General features: G+C 33.5%; 2 protein-coding genes and 1 non-coding gene across 3 annotated transcripts; 2 read left to right on the forward strand and 1 right to left on the reverse strand.

The window, feature by feature from the left end:
- Positions 1-581: 581 nt before the first annotated feature.
- Trnaf-gaa lies at positions 582-654 on the forward strand. Its single transcript has one exon. It is a non-coding gene; the product is annotated as a tRNA-Phe (tRNA).
- Positions 655-994: 340 nt separating this feature from the next.
- LOC108906163 (THO complex subunit 5 homolog) lies at positions 995-12,085 on the forward strand. The gene is made up of 14 exons (XM_018709364.1): positions 995-1,160; positions 1,225-1,362; positions 1,415-1,626; positions 1,684-1,768; positions 1,824-1,953; positions 2,012-2,206; positions 2,258-2,391; positions 5,362-5,581; positions 5,640-5,845; positions 5,905-6,013; positions 6,076-6,264; positions 9,265-9,380; positions 9,523-9,686; positions 11,951-12,085. The coding sequence occupies exons 1-14, from the start codon at positions 1,077-1,079 to the stop codon at positions 12,015-12,017; spliced, it is 2,049 nt and encodes a 682-aa protein (XP_018564880.1). The 5' UTR covers positions 995-1,076; the 3' UTR covers positions 12,018-12,085.
- On the reverse strand, positions 12,080-18,058 carry LOC108906173 (DNA polymerase delta small subunit). The gene is made up of 3 exons (XM_018709376.2): positions 17,607-18,058; positions 16,758-17,555; positions 12,080-12,307 (listed from the first exon to the last, which is right to left on the reverse strand). Exons 1-3 carry the CDS (start codon positions 17,986-17,988, stop codon positions 12,186-12,188), a joined length of 1,302 nt encoding a protein of 433 aa, XP_018564892.1. The 5' UTR covers positions 17,989-18,058; the 3' UTR covers positions 12,080-12,185.
- Between the last annotated feature and the right edge of the window lie 2,224 nt (positions 18,059-20,282).

The following is a 20,282-nucleotide window of genomic DNA, read 5'->3' on the forward strand; positions in this document are numbered from 1 at the left end:
TGAATAAATAAAGAAAATATGCAGTAGTTTGTAGAAATGTATCAATCATATATCTAGAAGTAATCAACAGAAAGATAGAACCTAAGGATAGAACGCTTACCTTATTTTTTTTTGATGTTTTGCAGGGCATCTTCAGAATCAGAATCGGCCGCAAAACAATGGTACAATTTTCATAAAAACTCCAGTCGACATGCTTCGCAAGTTTAAAGTTATTTATTTGACACATCTGTAAATAAACATGTACACAATTATGCAAAAATTAACTCTGTTCACCAACAATATTTGCTATTTTAAGGTTAGAGCGTTAATTCGAAATTGTTAAGAAACACAAATTTTGTAAATTGTACATATCAGTTTAATCATTACATTTTAGTAATAGCTTACCTATTTTACAGTTGATCATTCCTATAAGTTTTTATTTTTATAAATAATACCAAATTTTTATAAAACCAAGCTAAAACTATTTCAATACCACAGAAAATATTCGTATAGCGTATCGTTAAGCTCTATTGTCTGCGTCAATATTAAAACAACTGCAAGCTACCTGGGGGAACTTGATACGAACACAATTACTTGTATAAGCCGAAATAGCTCAGTTGGGAGAGCGTTAGACTGAAGATCTAAAGGTCCCTGGTTCGATCCCTGGTTTCGGCACAATCTTTTTGTCTTTTTAATTTATTTTAAAAGTTCTAATAAAAAGACATTATAAATATACGTAAAAGTAAAATAATTTATAAACTTAAAATGAGAAAAATGTATTAAATAACCAACTACTAATATTTTTTTATAAAATTTCATTTATTGCTTTTTATAGCAAACCGCAATACAATATGGATGTATGGAAAGTCCCTTAATTGATAGGGACTTTAAATTTGTGTTACACAAAGCGACATCTAGAGCCTGGTTCATAGAAATATATTTAACGAGATAAAGAAGATTTCTATATTATCTTCTTATTAATGTTTTTAGGATTTAGGTTAGATGTTAGATTTATTTATAGATTCGAATTAAGGTTAGAAGCGGCGTCTCTTCGTGTTCAAGTTAAGCATAATAATATCCAAATTAAATAAAACACCATGGTAAAGGAAACGAGTTCTAGTATAAAAAAGAAACGTAAAAATACTAATACTGACAATGATCCCGATGTAGACATTTATAAGGTAATAAAAAGCATACAATTCTTGTATCTTAACTAACCAATATTATTTTGTCAAAATCTTGCAGAAAGTTGTGGATTTCGAAGAAAAGGAATCCGCAAGTCGCGAGAGTTCAGTAGATGCCAGTATATACTTTGATATGTGCCAAGACATCAAAGAAATGTTGAAAGAAATTTACGAGAGGAAATGTCAGAAAACGGTGGACGTATGTAAAATATAATTATTGCTTCATACCTTTTTATCGGCATTATTTTCAGACCACTGCAAATAGGGAGAGTTTAACTGAGATTTGTGTCAAACTGTGCGTTATAAAGAAACTTAATAGAATTGATAAAATTAAACACGTTTTTGGAAAAGAGACTTTAAGCGTTGAGAAACAAAAATGTGACAGTATTAAACTCAGTTACCAGAATTTAGTTTACGAGTTGCACCATTTAGTAGCAGAAACAAATAAGTGTCTGGCTTTCAAGTAAGTAAACTTTCCGCTAAATTTTAATGATTTTATAAACACAATTTTTACATACAGATCTAAGGACGAAGATATTGAACTAGTCTCTCTTGAAGAATTCATGAAAGAAGCACCAGAGTCCCTTACACATAAATTTGGAGAGGTAAATATACATTTTCATTTTATAAAATATATTTTGGAACATTTCTCTTTTTTAGTATAATGAAGACGACTCTGAACAAAAACATAATTTGCGATTAGCCAGATTGGAATGGGAATTGACTCAAAGAAAAAGCCTTGCAGAACTGTGCAAGTCTTTGGTGGAAGAACAAAAAAAATTAGGACAAGGTATGCCTCTAGAGATAAGAAAATTACATAACAATTAAACTCGCACATGTGGTTTCAGATCTTGTGGAACGAAAAGAGAAATTAAACACCTTACGGCCTCTCCTTATGAACATTATAAATGCAACGAAGCCTTTACAAGAACATTTAGATGTCCCATTCGAACAACTGAGAGCGGAACACAAGCTGGCGTTTCTTTTACCAGACCCTTTATACATTTTTTACGTCAACATTGTGTCTTACAAGAACGTGTACGGTACGATTAAAAAAATACTAACTTTAGAGACATTTAATAATATATTTGCAGATCTTAGCTTAATCGTTAATATACTGGGGGATCAGGACGATGCTCTACAGTTTAAAGAAGCTCAAGAAATCGCCAATGGAAGTTCGCAAAATGACGACGATTCAGAGCGTGAGTCGGATTTACCCGAAGTTGAGGTATGTTTCACATAATGTAATTTATATATTGTTAAGAGTCCGTTCTCTGTACACTCCTCGGATATCGCTGCGGGGTCGGGTGCGCGGGCGTTACAGCTGGAGGCGGAGACTATCGCTCTCCCACTACGACGATTATATGGTGAACGTATTTAGTATATTTATATTGATTTAAACGAGCCAGTAACGTTACAATGTTTACTTCAGTAATTGTATTAGAACTGATACAACTATTGTACCGTTAGTGTTGAAGTTGTACAAACAATTTTTGTCGCAACGTAAAATTGAATAACTGACATGCCGCAGACATCAGTTTCATTTTTTAATGCTACTCTTTTTTTTGCTTTTATGTAACACCGCAGTCACCCTCCCAGCTAAAATTATGCACGTTTTGCCTTCCCAAAATATTTTAAATTTTATTTGTCGCAAATCAAAACCTGTACTAATTAGAAATGAATTGTATATAAAATTGTAACATTAGTGGTTAAGTTGTAAGATCATACAGAAAATATATTAACTTCTGATTCGTACAATTATCGCAACGTTAGTGGGGGCGTTTTAGATGAATTCAACATTTAGCCTTTGTACCGTATTTCCCTTAGTAGATTATTTTGAATATGTTGGATCAACTCACTCTACTGTCAAATAAAATGAGCCAAAAATATATTTGAACGACATTAACAACCGAGTTTATTGTAAAAACTTTGAAATATAAAAGGACCAGGCACTAATTACTTTAAAATTGAAAATTGCTGTGAATACAAGTTATTTTTGGCCTCTGGAATAAAGTTCTGATCATAACAACCCCCATTTTTTAAATCTCCCCAATCAAACCGGCCAAAAACTGCCCCGAAGAGAGGTTAAATGCATATATAATCTGTTGTACCTGCCACATCTACTTCATCACCCATTTTCCCCTACGAATATATTGTCGGATTGTCACGCCATCCGCACCCCAATATCCCTTTTTCCCAACGGCTAAGAGCCAATCCCAAAAAGGGTTACACGCATCTCTCATCTGTTCCATCGACCAGTTTTCCTCCATCACCGTTTTTGTGGATGATACACCCACAAACATAATGTCACTATCCTTCCTTGCAAATGAGTCAAATTGCTACTCGCATTGGGCTTTTACTCCATCTACACACGTGTCTGAAATGCTACTAAAAATAGAGTAAAAGTGACCAAACGCAGACAATCAAACCATCTGCCGGGGTTTTTATGATCGAGACTTTATTTCAGAGGTCAAAAATAACTCATATCCACAGCAATTTTCAATTTTGACCGAGACTGCTTTTTTCATTTGACGTAAAGACAAACATAAGTTTGATCGTTTAATTCAATATCGTTTCAATTGACAACGTATGGATTATAACTAGATAGTTCTTTGAACTCCGGTCCTGCCTGCAATACCAATCTCTTAGCCCATCGTATTTATTAAAAAACGTGGTTGAAGAATTTAAAATATATTCCTTTCTGAAGTTGTAGGCGTTGGAGATTTAGCATAGAATTTTGAGTAATATTTATCAAATCGGTATAATTTTGGTATCATTAGCTGAATACACACGCAAAGACTTATTGGAGCGATAAATTGTACAAAATAATCGTCATATAAATCGTTAAGAAAAATCTTTCAGACAAGTCTTAGAGAGGACACTAATGCGAAGTTTTATTAAATCGAATTATGGTACAAAGTTTATCTGACTGTTTATTCGTTACGTCTGTGTCATTCACAAAGATTTATCTCTAAATTTGGTAAGATTATTCTGTCATCGTTGATCTTTCGGAACTCCAAAAAATCAGAGCAATTTATTTGTTACTTGTAAGTGTAATTTGCTCGAGTGTTCTACGAAAACATAAACAAAAACGACTTTAAATGCGTTTTATTACTTGGAATGATGGTAACCCATAATAAAACAACACAGAAGAAATAAAAAGTGAACAAAGTGGGTTAAAACATGGTTATTGTGGAAAGAATACAACACGCCACTAATTCCTTATAACTCGTTTCTAATATTTTTATTTGTATGTTCTCGTGAGGTTGTTTTCCATAAACACGGGTGGTTACAATATAAATCGATCAGTCCACTAATAAATTCTTTTTATGCCATATTTGAATTTATAGTATGTTCTGAACTGAAGACAGAAATTAACCGATTTCACATATCGCGCAGATATTTCCTACAATATTTACTAACATGCAGATGACGCTCTACAAAATATCACCTGATAATTCACGACAGATTTATCTGCCGTTTAATCATTGTGTTAGTGCACATGACAAAATAATCGCTTCAAATTATTTGGCAGCAATTTATCCGCCAAAATTTTGGCATTTTACAATTTTTCTTGATAACCCAAACTAGCAGTTTTGTCTTTACAATTTATGCAATTCAACGATAAATCGGTCAAATCGGTCGATAAAACTGCTCGTGTAGCTATTGCAAAGCTAAAAGATAGATTCACTTCCCTCGTATAAGCAATTTTTTATTTAAGCGTTTATTATTAAGTAAATAAAATGTAAATATGGCCATTTCTTGCACAGTTTACTCTTTAAATTTAAACAATAAAAAAATAATTTTGAAAAAACTATTACACAACAACCCTAGGAAACAATTTTTTCTTTCAATTGTTTTTTTATTTGGGTCACTATGTTTATTCGTTTTCCAAATAAGTGTTATGCCGAGTGCAAAGTATGGGTTTATTTCAAGCGCGCGACGGACTCTTAAGGCCCCTGAGCAAATCGTATTTTCCAGATTTAGAATTTGTTATCACAAAATGTGATGAAAAATAAACGTATTTGAATAAGCACAGAAACTTCTTCGACTGTAAGAAAAATTTGTTAATGTAAAAGCTGTCCGTCCCATTTCACCAGTTTCACCCATTTTAAATTTTATTGACCGTTATTTCCAAAAAAACGTCTTCCTTGATTGTGCTTTGAAATTTGAAATTTTGAGAAATTTATGCCCGCAGGAAGTTGTAGAGGTGAAAAAAAGACGCCACCGCAAGTCCGTCCAACAGATCGACCCTATGGAAGAGAAGAAGAAGCGGTTACTCGAAGTCCACCCCTTATCGGTAGAGATCACGGCAAGTGTGAACAGCGGTCCATCCATCACCGTAACGTTCCAGTACTACACCAAGCTGAAAATCGTAACCGTTACCTCTAAAGTGTCTATTCCCTCTAGTATCACTGGTAAGAGAGCGTCGTACGAAATCGATCTATTGAAAACTAAATTATTTTCTAATTCAAGCAAACACTGCCCGTGAAATTCTCTCCGGAGAAAACATTCTCGGGGAACTGAGAGAAGGCGATTTCGGCACGGACAGTCCCAACCCCACAACGCCTTACCACCTGAAGAAAATCGGCGTTAACTCCTACCAATCCCTGGTGCCTCAAATTGGGTATGCCTACACTTGGGCGCAAGGCGTTTGCGGCATGGATTTCTTGTCGAAACAGGTTCGTTTCGATTCATCGTCAGTCGTACTCCCAGCTTAACCCATTTTTTTTTTTGTTAGAAGGCGAGCAGTGATAATATTAGCAGCGCGAGTGTGGAAACTGTTGTGAAGATATTACTGAGAAGGCTGAGCGCTAGGAACGATTTGGCCAATCAGCTTCAGCAACTAGGTAAATTTTTTAAAATAGATATGTTTATTTTTTAACGGTTATATTAACAACACCTTTTGCAGAACAAAATATCATCCCCAAACTACCGGAAATTATAGAAGCGCCTTCTAATCCAGTGTCTTCGTTGGTCAAATGGACGTCGATCACTTACCAGTCATTCTGTCAACACCAGTTCGTCCAAAACCTGATAGAGGACGAGTTTATTTCACCCTCGGATCTCTTTTATTCTGCTACAATCCGCAGGGGAAACGGTGAGAAAAATATTAACTCGTATCTTTCGATGTCAATTATAGTTTGTTAGAAATACTTTCTTTTATCGTTAAAGTACACTCCAAGTTCAAAATTGTATAATTTTGCGTTTGGAAATTGTAATGTGCTGTTCATTTTGCATAGTGTTCCAATATGTTTAGCCTACATCTGCACCTATTTCTGTTTTTCCTTATCAGATACAAAAAGAGGGATGATTAAAGCTGCATGATTTGACTTGTTGAATGCTCTCCCATGTATCAGATTCTAGCTGAGTCATGTCAGTGCTTGTCATAAGCGTAGAAGTGGGAAAGATGTGTTATTATTGTCACATTTTAGTTATTAACAAGTGTTGTTTAGATCATTTGCGAGTGTTTGCAGCCAATCTAATAATCAGGGTAGCGGTAAACGACCGAATTTATCAGATCAAGAACGTTGTATACAGGGTGTCCCGTAATGAATGGTACATACAGGGTCGGAAAGTCCCCATGGTTCATCGGCCGTTACGTGAGAGCGATAAAGTACGTCATAGAAATCCGTGCGATAGAGAAGGATGGCTATAATGAAGGCGTCTCATGGTCACCGCCCGTTTTGCCCTTCCACAAATAAGATCCACTTCCACTTATAATTCAGTGACCGGTGGTCATCTTTGTTTTCGTCGTTTGCCTTTTCTGTAATAGATGTCACTACTTATACAATTTCCACTTCGTATTCCGATATGGTAATACAATCCGTTAACAGAGGGCAGCACAATTTGTCTAAGGTGAGGCGCAGCCCAAGAAAGAGTGATCTACAGATTTTTTTGGAATTGGGGAAATAGGGAATTTTGCTTTATTTCTGGGGATTTTTAAGTCATTTTAAAAAGTATACTTAAATAACAACTAAATGGACGTTAAATGCAGCTGAGCACTATACTCCATTTGAATAACTTCTCAGTAGGGGAAACAAGGTCACTAGATTTACAAACAGAGGTTTTCTTTGTTACGCGTTGTGCTGCCCTCTGTTAACGGATGGTATTAACATATCGCAATACCGAAATCGAAATTGTATAAGTAATGACATCTATTAAAGAAAAGCCAAACGACGAAAACAAAGATGACCACCTGTCTCTGAATTACAAGTGGAAGTGGATCTTATTTGTGGAAGGGCGAAACGGGCGGTGACTATGAGACGCCCTCATTATAGCCATCCTTCTCTATCACACGGATTTCTATGACTTACTTTATTGCTCTCACGTAACGGCCGATGACCCATGGGGACTTTCCGACCCTGTAGAGAAACGGGTGATTTGTGACGTCATAATAATGTGATCTGGCTAAACTTTCCTTAGTCCAAAAGTTGATAGTAATCGAGTTACAGGACGTCAAAATGAAAATTTTATTTTCAATTTTTTTAAATAACCTTCGAAATAATTGATATATTTAAATGAAATTTGTTCTCCCACAGTTTTTCGACATGAAACATTCATATTTTTGTCATAACTTTGGCATACGTTCTAGTGAGAAATATTGAAAAAAATTCGAGTCACTCGGCCATTTTCAAAATGGACGAGTAATCTCTAGCCTCAAACTCGATCATACGAAGTTTGACATATTCGGTATCTAAAAATGAAAAAAAAAAGGAAAATTATGTACTGCCAAACAAAAAAAAAATCAGAAAAAATTGAGTATGTTCGTTTTAGGTTAAGATTTATAAATTTGAGGTTATGTTTTGGGTCTATATTCATGATTTAGGAATATGTTTAATGTTTATGATTTTTTTTAAACAAAATTTAAACTGCAATCACAGAGACGATTATTTGTCCAGATCGTCCCGAGAAGTTTTTAAATTTTTTTTTACTTAGGACGAAATTGAAAAAATATGCTAATATTTAGAAAAAATAGTTGAGTACTGTACACGAACGAAAATTTATTATGTCAAAGCGTCGATAAAGTGGGGTATTTAAAAAATTCTATCTATTTTTATTGGTGGTGCATTTCATTTTTTAGTACAATTTTAGTAGTTTTAGTTATGCTTTTATTGATTTTCTATCATCTTACTGGTACAACACTGCAAATAGACTTTTCGCAGGAGCCATTTGTCCATTTGCGCCAAAACGATCAGTGAAAATGTTGTTTTTATAAAGTGACCGCTAAAATTGCCCGTTTTTTCACAATTCGCAGAGAACTAAATAAAATAGATAAAAATATGTTTTTGATCCCAAATTACTCTTCGTAAAAAATTAGGATGAGCATAGCTTTCAGTTTTTTAAAAATTTTCTAAAATCACCCCTATTTAGGAGTTGAAAAGACGCCCAAAATCAAGAATTGAATATTACCAATAAATATAAAAAGTATTAGCATGTGAATTTTTCTATCGAATGATTCTTGATACAAAGAAAGATTTATTCTCATGACTGAAATAAGCATGTTGAATTAGAAAATCCAACTTTAAGCGCGCTCAAGGGGTGGAATTATCCTCAAAAATAGTGAATATCAGAAATAATAATTGTAAAAATTCCAAAAAAAAATATATTAACCCGATAGAATAATTCACATGCAAATAGTCTTTATATCAATTGGTAATATTCAAATTCTTCATTTTTGGCATTTTTTGAACCCCTAAGTCAGTCATTTCAGTTTTTTACGACAAGTAATTTGCGACCAAAAAAAAGCTGTTTTTGTATTTGTTTTAATTCTTCTGGAATTGTGAAAAAACAGGCGAAAATCGCAGGTTTTTTGCGGTCACTCTTTAGTTTTGCCTAGCCATGAAATAGCCAATAATCACTATTATAACATTACACAGTGTTTTGAAAACTCTTTTTGTTTTTGTTATCAAAACATTCGTTCTTGAATTGACTTAAAATATTTCCAGTTAGGCAAAACTAAATTTATAAAAACAACTCTCCGATGGATTCTTTTGGGTGCAAAGAGCTGTTTATTAAAATATTCTCTCTTTTCAGTGTGGTAGAAAAATATCCAATATAGTTTTAATTTGTTAGTGTAAAACATTTTTTTGTTTTGCAGCTAATATGCAGGCGCTGATCGCTATAAAAAATAGTTACCCCGAGGTCCCGCCTATATTTTCGCTTTGCCTCAACTATAATGGCATTTACCACTCGGGCAACTGCGATGATATAAGAGTAAGTTCAGAATTGCTAAATGTTGAAGTGTTTGACCCATAAATACTGATCAAAATATGTATAATAAATATAATATGGATATAAACCAGCAATCGCTTATTTAAATTAACAATTTTGCAGCTTTTATTGTAATGTTTTGTAGGATTTGGAAAGGATCCTAAACGTTGAGTGGGAACACGGAGAGGCAAGTTCCTCATGGCTACTCTCGGCACAAATATACCATTTGTGTTGCTATTTAGACGTTTATTTGGAATCGTTGGATACCAAAGCGTTTCCGCAGAACGTCATGTTCTTGAAAAATATTTGGTAAGTACTTGTTAAGGTCCAAGAGTACATTGTACATTCCAGGTTCGTACTTTATTTCCACTCTCAACACGATGAAAAATAGACTTTATGGCGGGATCATAATTTTGAATATAAAAACAAAGTGCAGGAAAAAAAAGGTACATTTTTATCGAAAAAATTATTTTAGATTGGCATTCAGGGAATAGGTATTATTAAGTCTAAAAAACTGCCTCATTTAAAGTTACACCATGTACAGGGTTGGTCCATTTTTGATGGGAATTCAAGGTATTTCAGAAACTACTAAAGATATGATAAATCTGACACGACGTTCTTGAGTTCGATTTTCATGGCAAACTCAACTGTCAAATCAGAAATTTGCTATCTTCATTTGTTTCTGAGTTACAGGGCGTTTCTCGTTATTGTCGTGTTTTTTAGCGTGTCTGTATCTCAGCTGTTAATTAAGTTAGAGTTAAAGTGAAAGCTGCTCAAGACTAATTCTTTGGCATAGAATTGAATTTTTAGTAGACCTTAAGATTTCGGTGTTATGACCCAGTTATATTTTTTTAAATGGAAATCATAGCTGGTTCTGACCTGAAAGATTTTTTTTGCTTTTCAGCAATATATCACATGCTATAGTTATTTTTATAATCACAGGACGTATGGGGTGTTTTCCATATAAATTATATATTTTCTTCCTTTTTAATATGGCTGGCTATGAAAGTACAGATAAAACTATAATTGTTACTTTTACAAAGGTCATATCTGTTGTAAAAAAGGAGAAAAGGAAAAAGTCCAATGGTCTCAAATCAGGTAAACTAGCTGGCCATCTGATCGGTTTGTTTGTTCCTATTCACCTATCTCCTAAAATTTTGTTGGTATTATATTATCATACGAGTACATGTTGTGCATTTAAAATAAACGTAATATTTTTACAACAGGTATGACCTTTGTAAAAGTAACGATTATGGTTTTATCTGTATTTTCATAGCCAGTCAAGGAAAAAGGAAAAAAATGTTTGTAAAAATAACTATAGCATGTGATATATTGCTGAAAAGCAAAAACAATCTCCTTTTTTTTAGGTCATGACCAGCTACGATTTCCATTTAAAAAAATATAACTCCAAAATCTTAAGATCTACTAAAATTGTAATACTGGCATTCAATTCTACGCCAAAGAATTAGTCTTGAGCAGTTTTCACTTTAACTCTACCTTATTTAACAGCTGAGATACAGACATGTTCAAAAGTGTCACAATAACGAAAAATGCCCTGTAACTCAGAAACAAATGGAGATAGCAAATTTCTGATTTGACAGTCGAGTTTGCCATGAAAATCGAGCTCGAGAACGTGCTGTCACATTTATCATATCTTTAGTAGTTTCTGAGATACCCTGAAATCCCACCGAAAATGGACCAGCCTGTACATTTTGTGAAAAAAGTATGCCGGATTTTTTTATTTAAAAATTCCACATAAAGTGGATTCTGCGATTTTTACTATGGATAATGTAATTGAACAAAGAGTTTGCCTAAAATTTTGTACTACCAACGGAATTTCTTGTGCTAAATCGTTGAAAATGTCGGGAAAGATGTACGGTAATTCAGTGTTGTCGCAGAAGTGGTTGATGATTTGCCACATACTGATCATCCTTCTTTGTCATCGAATGAAGAAAACATCGTTAAAGTGAAAGAAATGCTGTTTGCAAACCGTCATTATAGCTTCAGAGAGCTGGCATATGAAATAAACATATCTCACGAATCCGTTTGCATCATTTTAGTCGATATTTTGGGTATGAAAGGCATTGCGACACGACTAGTTCCAAAAGAGCTGAATTTTCTTCAAAAAGAGCATCGCAAACATGTTGCTGAAGACGTGCTTGGACGAGATAATTTGGACTCTACACATTCATGCAATGCATCATAACAGGTGACAAACATGCAAATATGCAAACGAGCCAAGCTTTGGAATAGCGCTTTTCTAATGAGTCGAAACCAAAATCGCAGAACACACTGTAGGTGGACTAACAAAATTAACAGTTGTAAACAAATTACTTGACAGATCGTGCTCAAATTTCGCATCAGAGTAGAGGACAGTGCTGCCAATTTTCTGTCGAAAAAGAAATTTAAATCTATTTTATGGAGAAAATTTGGGATACTTTTTTTGACAGAATGTATATGTATCTTAGCATGTGTCCTGAATCGAAACCTGGTTTTTCATGCAGTACAATTTACTTTTGAATCATAGTAATTATATTAGTTTCTATAAAAAATTTTTGTTATTTTATTTTCAGTGGGAGGAACAGGAAACGGCCATTTAAGTTCAGGAAAGTAGGAACGGGACTTTTCTCCCAATATTGAAAATTTTGTTATGTCACCATAATAAAATTTTAAGTTTCAGAGTTAGTAGAATAAAAGTTATTTTTATTTTGTAATTTCATGTTTTATTACTTCAAAAATCGAGGCGAGCTTATGAATATGATTTTAAAACAATAATTTAAAAAGTTCCACTAAGACTAAATATAACGGTTACTTACAAGTATCGAAAATCACAGTGTTACAATCCAAAGTCTTCAAATTCAGAATAACTGCTTGGAAAGTGTTACAGAACTCTGGAATGGAAATCAGCCGGACTTTTTGACCATTTTCACCTAAAAAACGAAATTGTTATGTTATGTTTTTTATTTATTTATAGGTTTATCCTAAGCAGCGACCCGTTACAATAGCAGATACTTATTTCTAGCAAACGGTTCCATCATTTCTAAACAATTTGTTTTTTTGTTCATGTTAATTGCCTCTGTTATTAATTGAGATAATTGAATTTAAGGAATGCCACTACATATTTTATAAATTTAAAAAATTTAGGTAACATCAATAATTACCGAGAATTACAACAAAAAAACAGTGATGAGAAAGAATAAAATCAATAACAAAGACGGAAGTTAATAAAAATTTCTAACGACATTCTGGAAACCATGCAATTTCTTGATTAATGTACAGGTGCCTTAAACTGTGTATCTCAATTAATAATCGAGATAATAACTTCAATAAAAAGAAAACAAACTGTTCAGGAACGATGGGGCTGCAACTTGATTTTAAGTAGCCATTTGCTACTCGTATAGCGAGAAGTGTAACATCAGAGCCCTTAGATATAAATATGGGTGTTCCTCAAGGATCCATTTTGTGTCCCATACTTTTTCTTTTATACATCAACGATATTGAGCACATATCTTTAGCATATTGTCACCGAACCCGAGACTGCATTATATCTAATGTAAAATAAACACAAAATCCTCGCAGATAGCGAAAAACGGCGACATCGCTGTCATCAGTCATCAGTCGTCAGTTAAATTTAGATAGTGACGGACACATACGAAATACGAATCTACTACTGACTCGGGCCAAGGTAAACTAAATCTTGGACTATTATTTCAGTATCAAACCATCTTTGAAAGTTTTGTGATTTTTTTTATAAAAAACAACAATACGAAGTTCTACGCCTTCCCAGGAGACTCACTAGCTGTGGCATCGAAAAAATCGCACAACAAGAATCCAGTAGAAAACGGAGGCGACAATATTTTACTATAATACGCACGTTTCTCTAAAAATTGTTGAATTAATCCAACAGAACTGTAAACACATTTTGTCATCGTTAATTAATTATTCTTTTCAACATCAATTTTGTATGAATCCTAAGAAAACTCGGGTTATGTGAATTCACAACAGGCAAAAGAAATGTGAGAATTTAAAAACTCAACGCTAAGCTTAAATGTGGGGAAACTGTTAAGTTAATTATCTCGATAAAATTAGGCATATTGTAAATAACTATAATTCGCCGTATGTGTATCCACTTTGAAAAATGAAGTAACGTGGTGTATCTTATCGTAGTAAATATTCATTAAGAATTGGCAGGTACAATGACTTAACCCTTTCGCTGCGCAATACGTCTGAACGTAGCTACCGCGCCGTGCGCGATTGTTTATCGCGTGCGAATATATACGTCTGGAGCAGTTAGACCACTTATAGTTTTACATTATGTTGTGTTAAATGACGATTTACGATAAATTTTACGATTTTATTTTGAATAAAATACAGTATATGTACTAAATAGAAACTGAAAGAAACATGAACAATCTTGGTACTATTACCAGTACCTCTTTCCATAAAAATATTTGTCACAATCGGTATAAGCTCGCCCGCAAAAATTCGCCTTACCAATTGCAATAACCGAGTCACTATGCGCACGGTTGCGAATATATACGGTTTGAGCAGCCTGATCCAATTTAACTATTCATGCGAATTTATCCGTCTGGAGCAGTTTGAGCCCTATAAATTTTTAGCGAATATATACGTCTGGAGCAGTGAAAGGGTTAAAGATCAAGCTGAATTACAGTCAACTTACAAAATCAGTGCCTACTAGCACTTTGTTGAGTGTTGTAATATGGGTGGCAAGATAATGTAGACATTTAATAGTATATTACGTAATAAGTGTTGTAAAAAGCATATTACGCACAAATGGAAAAGTTACGCACGACGCCCCGTAGCGGCGAGTGCGTAATTCTATGAGTGCGTAATTGCATTACACCACGTATTATGTACTATACTTTACCTACGACCACTACTGTAAATACTTAAAAACACACCGTCTGCTATCAATGTAAGATTTCTATTTTACGTACGGTAAAGAAATCGCACAGCTTGGTAAAAAAATCGTACAGTTTTCCTAGCAACCGCCTAGCAACGGTCAATACAAACAGTATTGACCATTGCTAGGCGGTTGCTAGGAAAACTGTGCGATTTTTTTACCGTACGTAATAGGAATGTTACATTGATCGCAGACGGTGTGTTTTTAAATATTTACAGTAGTGGTCGTAGGTAAAAAAATATTTTTTGTACCCTAACCGCTCATTTAATCAAAATTCTACAAAAAGTCCCAAAAACTTCCAAATGGTATCACCTATCAGATTAAAAAATAGTTATTATTGCCCGAAAGAGGAAAAAGTTATGAACAGATATCACCACACATCAATTTTATAGGAGTTGTAAGTTTTAAAAAACACTAACATCAAAATGTGTAGATCGAAAGCAAAGGTTATTTACAAAATTCAAAAAGTTTTCACTAACTTTGAGGCCATCTAGTGGCCAAACTAAGCGATTTCGGATATAGGTGAATTAGCCTAAATCAGCCTATTTTGAGTTCACGAATCTATGGTCTTCTGTTGTATTCTGGGACAACCTGTACACAGAGTGATCCAGATTTTAATAGACAATCTTCGGGAAAGTGCTAAACAACAAAAATTAACATCACTACTCTATGAACATAGGCGCAGAACGCCACCGTTTATGAGATATATTTTTAAATATCTGGAAAACCGCTTCATCAAATTTATTCCAATTTGGTACACATTTTTTTCAAATATTTCTCCTAGTTCTGTATGCACACAGTCGAAATTCAAAAACCAGTGGCGGAGAAACGAGGATATGGTTTCCTTATTTAAAGTAAAACTTCTGCGTCACTGAATTAATTGGTAATATGAATACAGTAGAACCTCGGTTTTCCGACCTCAGTTTATCCATCCTCCTGATTTTCCGACATCGGGGCCGAAATGGCGATTCCATGTTAACTGACGTTCAACCATATTATCCGATATCCAACGATCTATGTCGATTTCTGCTGTTTTATTTCTTGAAAAAATAATAAAAATAAATGAACCTGGATTATGCGACTTTTTCCATTATCCGACCTAGTGCCAGTCCACAATAGGTCGGATAATCGAGGTTATACTGTACATTTTATAGTGGTCTGAAACATTCCGGATGAAAAAACATTATTTTATTTCTGTCTCAAACGGTGGCTTTCTGCGCCTATGTTCATAGAGCAAAGTGATGTTAATTTTTGTTGTTTATTACTTTCCCGATATTTCTATTAAAATCTGGACCACCCTGTATATATTTGAAATAAATGTTTGCATTTTTAAAAATAAAAGTAACTTTGTGTTAAAGTCACTATCATAATGTAAATACCTATCCATCTACAGGACAAGCATAAGTTGTACAATTGTGCTGGTTTAAAAATAATTGGCGAGTCAACCTAATGGGACATAAAAGATTTACCGATTGATTGCAAATTGTGAAATAGATTATGACAGAAACTGTTTAAAAAGTGGCTATATTAATTTTTAAAAGAAATGTATTTTTATTCCCTAACGACAATTTAAGATTTTAGTTATTAAAGGACCCCGCAACTATCCTTATGGAAAACCGATCCCGGTCGAATGGTACGAAACTTTGCCGAATAATAGTCCTCAATGTGTTGATCAAAAAAGTCCATGGGACCTAGGTCTGAAAAACTACTGTACTGAAGCTACAGCCTTCTGAAGTTATCAAATCCACGTGCTCGATGACCATCAAGTCAAGTTTTCTGAAAGTGCTTCAGCTATTTTCTGAAGATTGGTGAATGCTGCAGATATGCTGATGACGGATAAGTGTTCAGCATGCGTAAAAACATAAGAAGTCGCTCAAGCAGTACGTGTCGCTATCGCTGTTCTTCAGTAGGTGCTTCACCGATTTTCTGAAGACTAAAGGATGATACAGCTATTTTGACTACAGATTCGCATTCAGCACACGAAAATACATCAAGAAACAGCCAGATTGGTCACTTTATAAAGATATATGTATTTGCTTTTACTCGCCCGTAAATCATTGGACTTGATGGTCATCGAGCACGTTGATTTGATAACTTCAGTACAGTAGTTTTTCAGACCTAGGTCTCATGGACTTTTGATCGACACATTGAGGACTATCATTCGGCAAAGTTTCGTACCATTCGACCGGGACCGGTTTTCCATAAGGATAGTTGTGGGGTCCTTTGTTATTATGACTATTTATATATGATAATGTCTTAAATTAATAAAGGAAAATAAATAAATAGATATTTTAGCTGACGCACCATAGTGCTTCAAATTTATGTGTTAATTTATTTACTGTAAACACAGATTTCAATGAAATTTTCTTATCAAAATTAATAAAATGCCAAGCTACATAATTTTTAAAAAAATATGATTTCTATTAATTAATTAATGTATCTAAAAAGAAACTAACCGCTGGCCATCCTAGTTCCAAATTCTGCCTGATTTCCAACAAAGAAAACATGAGGGCAATCGTCGAGGATAAAAGGATCCTTATTATAATACGGAAAGCATCCTAGAGTATCTGGAGCCGTAGGCGCTATATGATTCCACTGTAAACAGTTTTCTAAAGCTTCTAGAGGATCGGTGATTTCTGAAAAATTCATGATGTCCCTGACGGGTTGTCCCGACGTTCCAAAAATTTTGAGACCATCCAGTGAACAGAAGTAAGGGTTGGGTACCTGGTTCAGAGATTTATACACTGACGACTTGGGAAACATGCAGTAATGCATGTTCTTTTGCGGTAAAATGTGATTGGATGGGTCGTGTTCACCCGGCATTACATCAACATCGACTAACTCGCATAGCTGTAATAGGAAATAGTCGAACGACTTCACAGCTTCTATCGATTCGGTGGATTCCGTAACTCGACTAGTCAATGATATGGTCGGTCTTAGTTTCTCGGTGACAGTTTTAATGCTATTTCCAGCTATTATAACTCTAGCAACTTTTGAGACAGTGTCCTCGTCCCCAAGCATACCACTCATCCAATATGCGAAAAGTTCTAGGTTAGATGTAAAGTTTTCATGTTTTATAAAATTGAGGGCACTAAGGAAAACTACATATACATCGTCATTAAATAAAGGCCTTTCTATTTGTTGTCTGTAACCAGCAAAGATGTAATCTTCCACCATGAACTTCCCCTTACCCATGTCAGATCCCAGTAAAGCGCATGTTATGCCTGTCACTAATTTTTTTATATCTAAAGTTCCTACAAATAAAATTGTCATAATTGAAATAACACTGCAAACAGCATAGTTACCCAATAACAGATATCTTTGGAGCTCATCTTCAAGAAAAAGCTGGTCAGATTCATCAGTAAAATGATGGAGTATTGGTTGTGGAGTAAGTTGATTAGCCTCCGCTAATTGTTTCAATATGGACGGTTTCAACTTCTGGTCTTTAAATATTGTGCCGATAACGATGCATTTATCATAACTTACTTCTGCCAGTTTGTGCAGTTTACATATGGGGAATTTATCGCCCCATTTCGTTGCAATCCTTTCTGTAAGTAATGTTTCCATTTCTTTCAGACGGGCCAAATAAATACTGCAATATTGTCTATTGTAGTTTGCTGACTGCTCTGAAAATTTTTCTGAGAGATTTTTGTACTCTACAGATACTCTTTCTATGTTTTCATCCATTTCATCAGATTATGTTTTATTAAATAATATAACTTATGTAGTTATAGGTTAGGTTCAGTAGCAACCAGTTGTATTTTGACTTTTGACATTTATGCCCGCCAATAAAAAATTTAATTGTTAGTTGTCTGACAACGTCGCTAAAATATAGGGTAAGTTCGATATTTAGATGTAGATGCTCTAGATGAGTCTGTTCATCATTTCATTTGTTGCAATTAGAAAAAGACAAAACAAGTCCAAAGCATCTATATATTAATACCGAACGCTCCATATCTTATGTATACCTTTTTAACGATTTTGATGGCCGTGTGGCCGTGGCATAGAATGGTGGTGTAAAACAAGATCGCTTCTTTAACGATCTTAGGTGAGAAATACCACGACACAAAATTATCCTATTCTCTAATAGTTATCTATGGTTGAAATTATTGACCTTATTGATATAGATAGGCAACCACTGAACATCATGTTTTGCGAGACGAGGGATTGAAGAATTTTGATTTTTGACAGTGATTTAGGTTTTATAGAATTAAATAAGGAAAAATTGTAAAATAAAAAAATGATTCTAAATATGGTAATTATTTACTACCCTATTTACTAAAATAATATTACAGGGTAAGTTGATTTATGGGTGTACAATTTACCATAGTATGTAAAAAACATATGAAGTAAAATATATGTTTATATAAACATACCCCAAAAGGGCACATATTTGAAAACTAGAAAAATTAAGTCTCTATCTTGGTAATTTTCCAAAAATTATGTAAACCCTCTAATTATCTGTAATTTAATAACATTATATTTTTGTACAACTTTCAAAATGCGACCATACCAAATTTCATAAAAATATACTCATTTTTAAATTCATATAAAATTTAAACGTAACATTTCTTGCTTATTTAAATTTTTTTTTATTTTATTCATATATTTTCTGAAGCCAAAAAGATACAGCAATCAGTACTTCTGCATGAAGCTTGAGTATTATTTGAATTATACTAAGTACTAAGTAAAGTAAGATTAATATTTTCTCCTTTCTATTATTTCTCAGTAATTAATTGTGAAAATAGTTCGAAGAGGGATGCAGTATAACGTTGTGTTACTTCATTTTTGGGTACTTTTTAGAAAAAATAACGATCATCATTTGTTTTATACTTATTATATTAATATTAATGGCGTATACAATTATAAATCTGAACAACCAAATATTTAAAATAAAGTTAAATACTTATGGATTTTAAAATACACAACTGGTGAAGTTCGTTTCCTTATAGTTTGACAACGCGTTAAAAGAGGCGCTGCTGTACCGCGAGTTGGCGGGAAGTGGAAATTACGATATGTAAAACATTAATCTGTGCAAAATGTCAAACGCTGTCAAATTCTAATTTTAACAGTGAAAAAGAAATCAATTTTGGCAAATGGAAATTAATATTGATGGTTTTAGTGACGGGCTGCACTTTCCAAGCAGTCAGCAATCATATTAGATCTTTTTGTATGTTCCGAAATTTGTTTTCACTCTACTAAATTGCGGTATTAGGTAAATTTTAAACCCTAGTATAATTTTTCATTGACTATTGTATAAAACAATGAAAAATTATTTATTACCTATTTAGGTATTAGATCCGTTTAGAAACAATAATTTGCAAAATGTTAAATTCATACTAAAATTGTATCAAACGAAACACCTTAATTGTCTATTCTTTCCGCAAATATTTATGTTTGTAGACTTCTAGAATCATATCTACTTCTATAATGCAATGATTGTGAAGATAAGGTCGAATGACGTATTATTACGATTTAATTAAGCAAAATTATTAACAAAACATTTTTTTAGGTTTTCTTAAGATTATATGCCCTCTAATTATTAATGAAATTTTCATTGTTTCCCATTTTTGAATTAGATGATGCTTTGAACTTACTTATAATGCATACAAATAATATTTAATATTAATATGATCTCTCTCATCCGTACAAATCGTGCTAAAAGTAGAATCTCCAAATATTTTACATTTCATACATATATTTAAAATTCATATTACAAACATGAATAAATATTTTTGAAGAAAGTGTGTCGAAAAGGAATTAAATAATTAGAAATCTGTAAATGACATAAAATGAAACTGGTACTTAATAAATTATTTATACTTGGATACACGCATCCAAAATTATAAGCATCGTTAATAAAATTCTGCAAATACTGTGTAATAGAAGAATTGAATCTACGCCTTGGAATGTGGCACATAGAACCTGAAAACATATACAAACATTTAAATAAATAAACAATTATTAATCAAACAAATTGC

The sequence above is a fragment of the Anoplophora glabripennis genome, unplaced genomic scaffold, assembly GCF_000390285.2.
Source record: "Anoplophora glabripennis isolate ALB-LARVAE unplaced genomic scaffold, Agla_2.0 scaffold21, whole genome shotgun sequence".
In the NCBI taxonomy this organism is placed as follows: Eukaryota; Metazoa; Arthropoda; class Insecta; order Coleoptera; family Cerambycidae; genus Anoplophora; species Anoplophora glabripennis.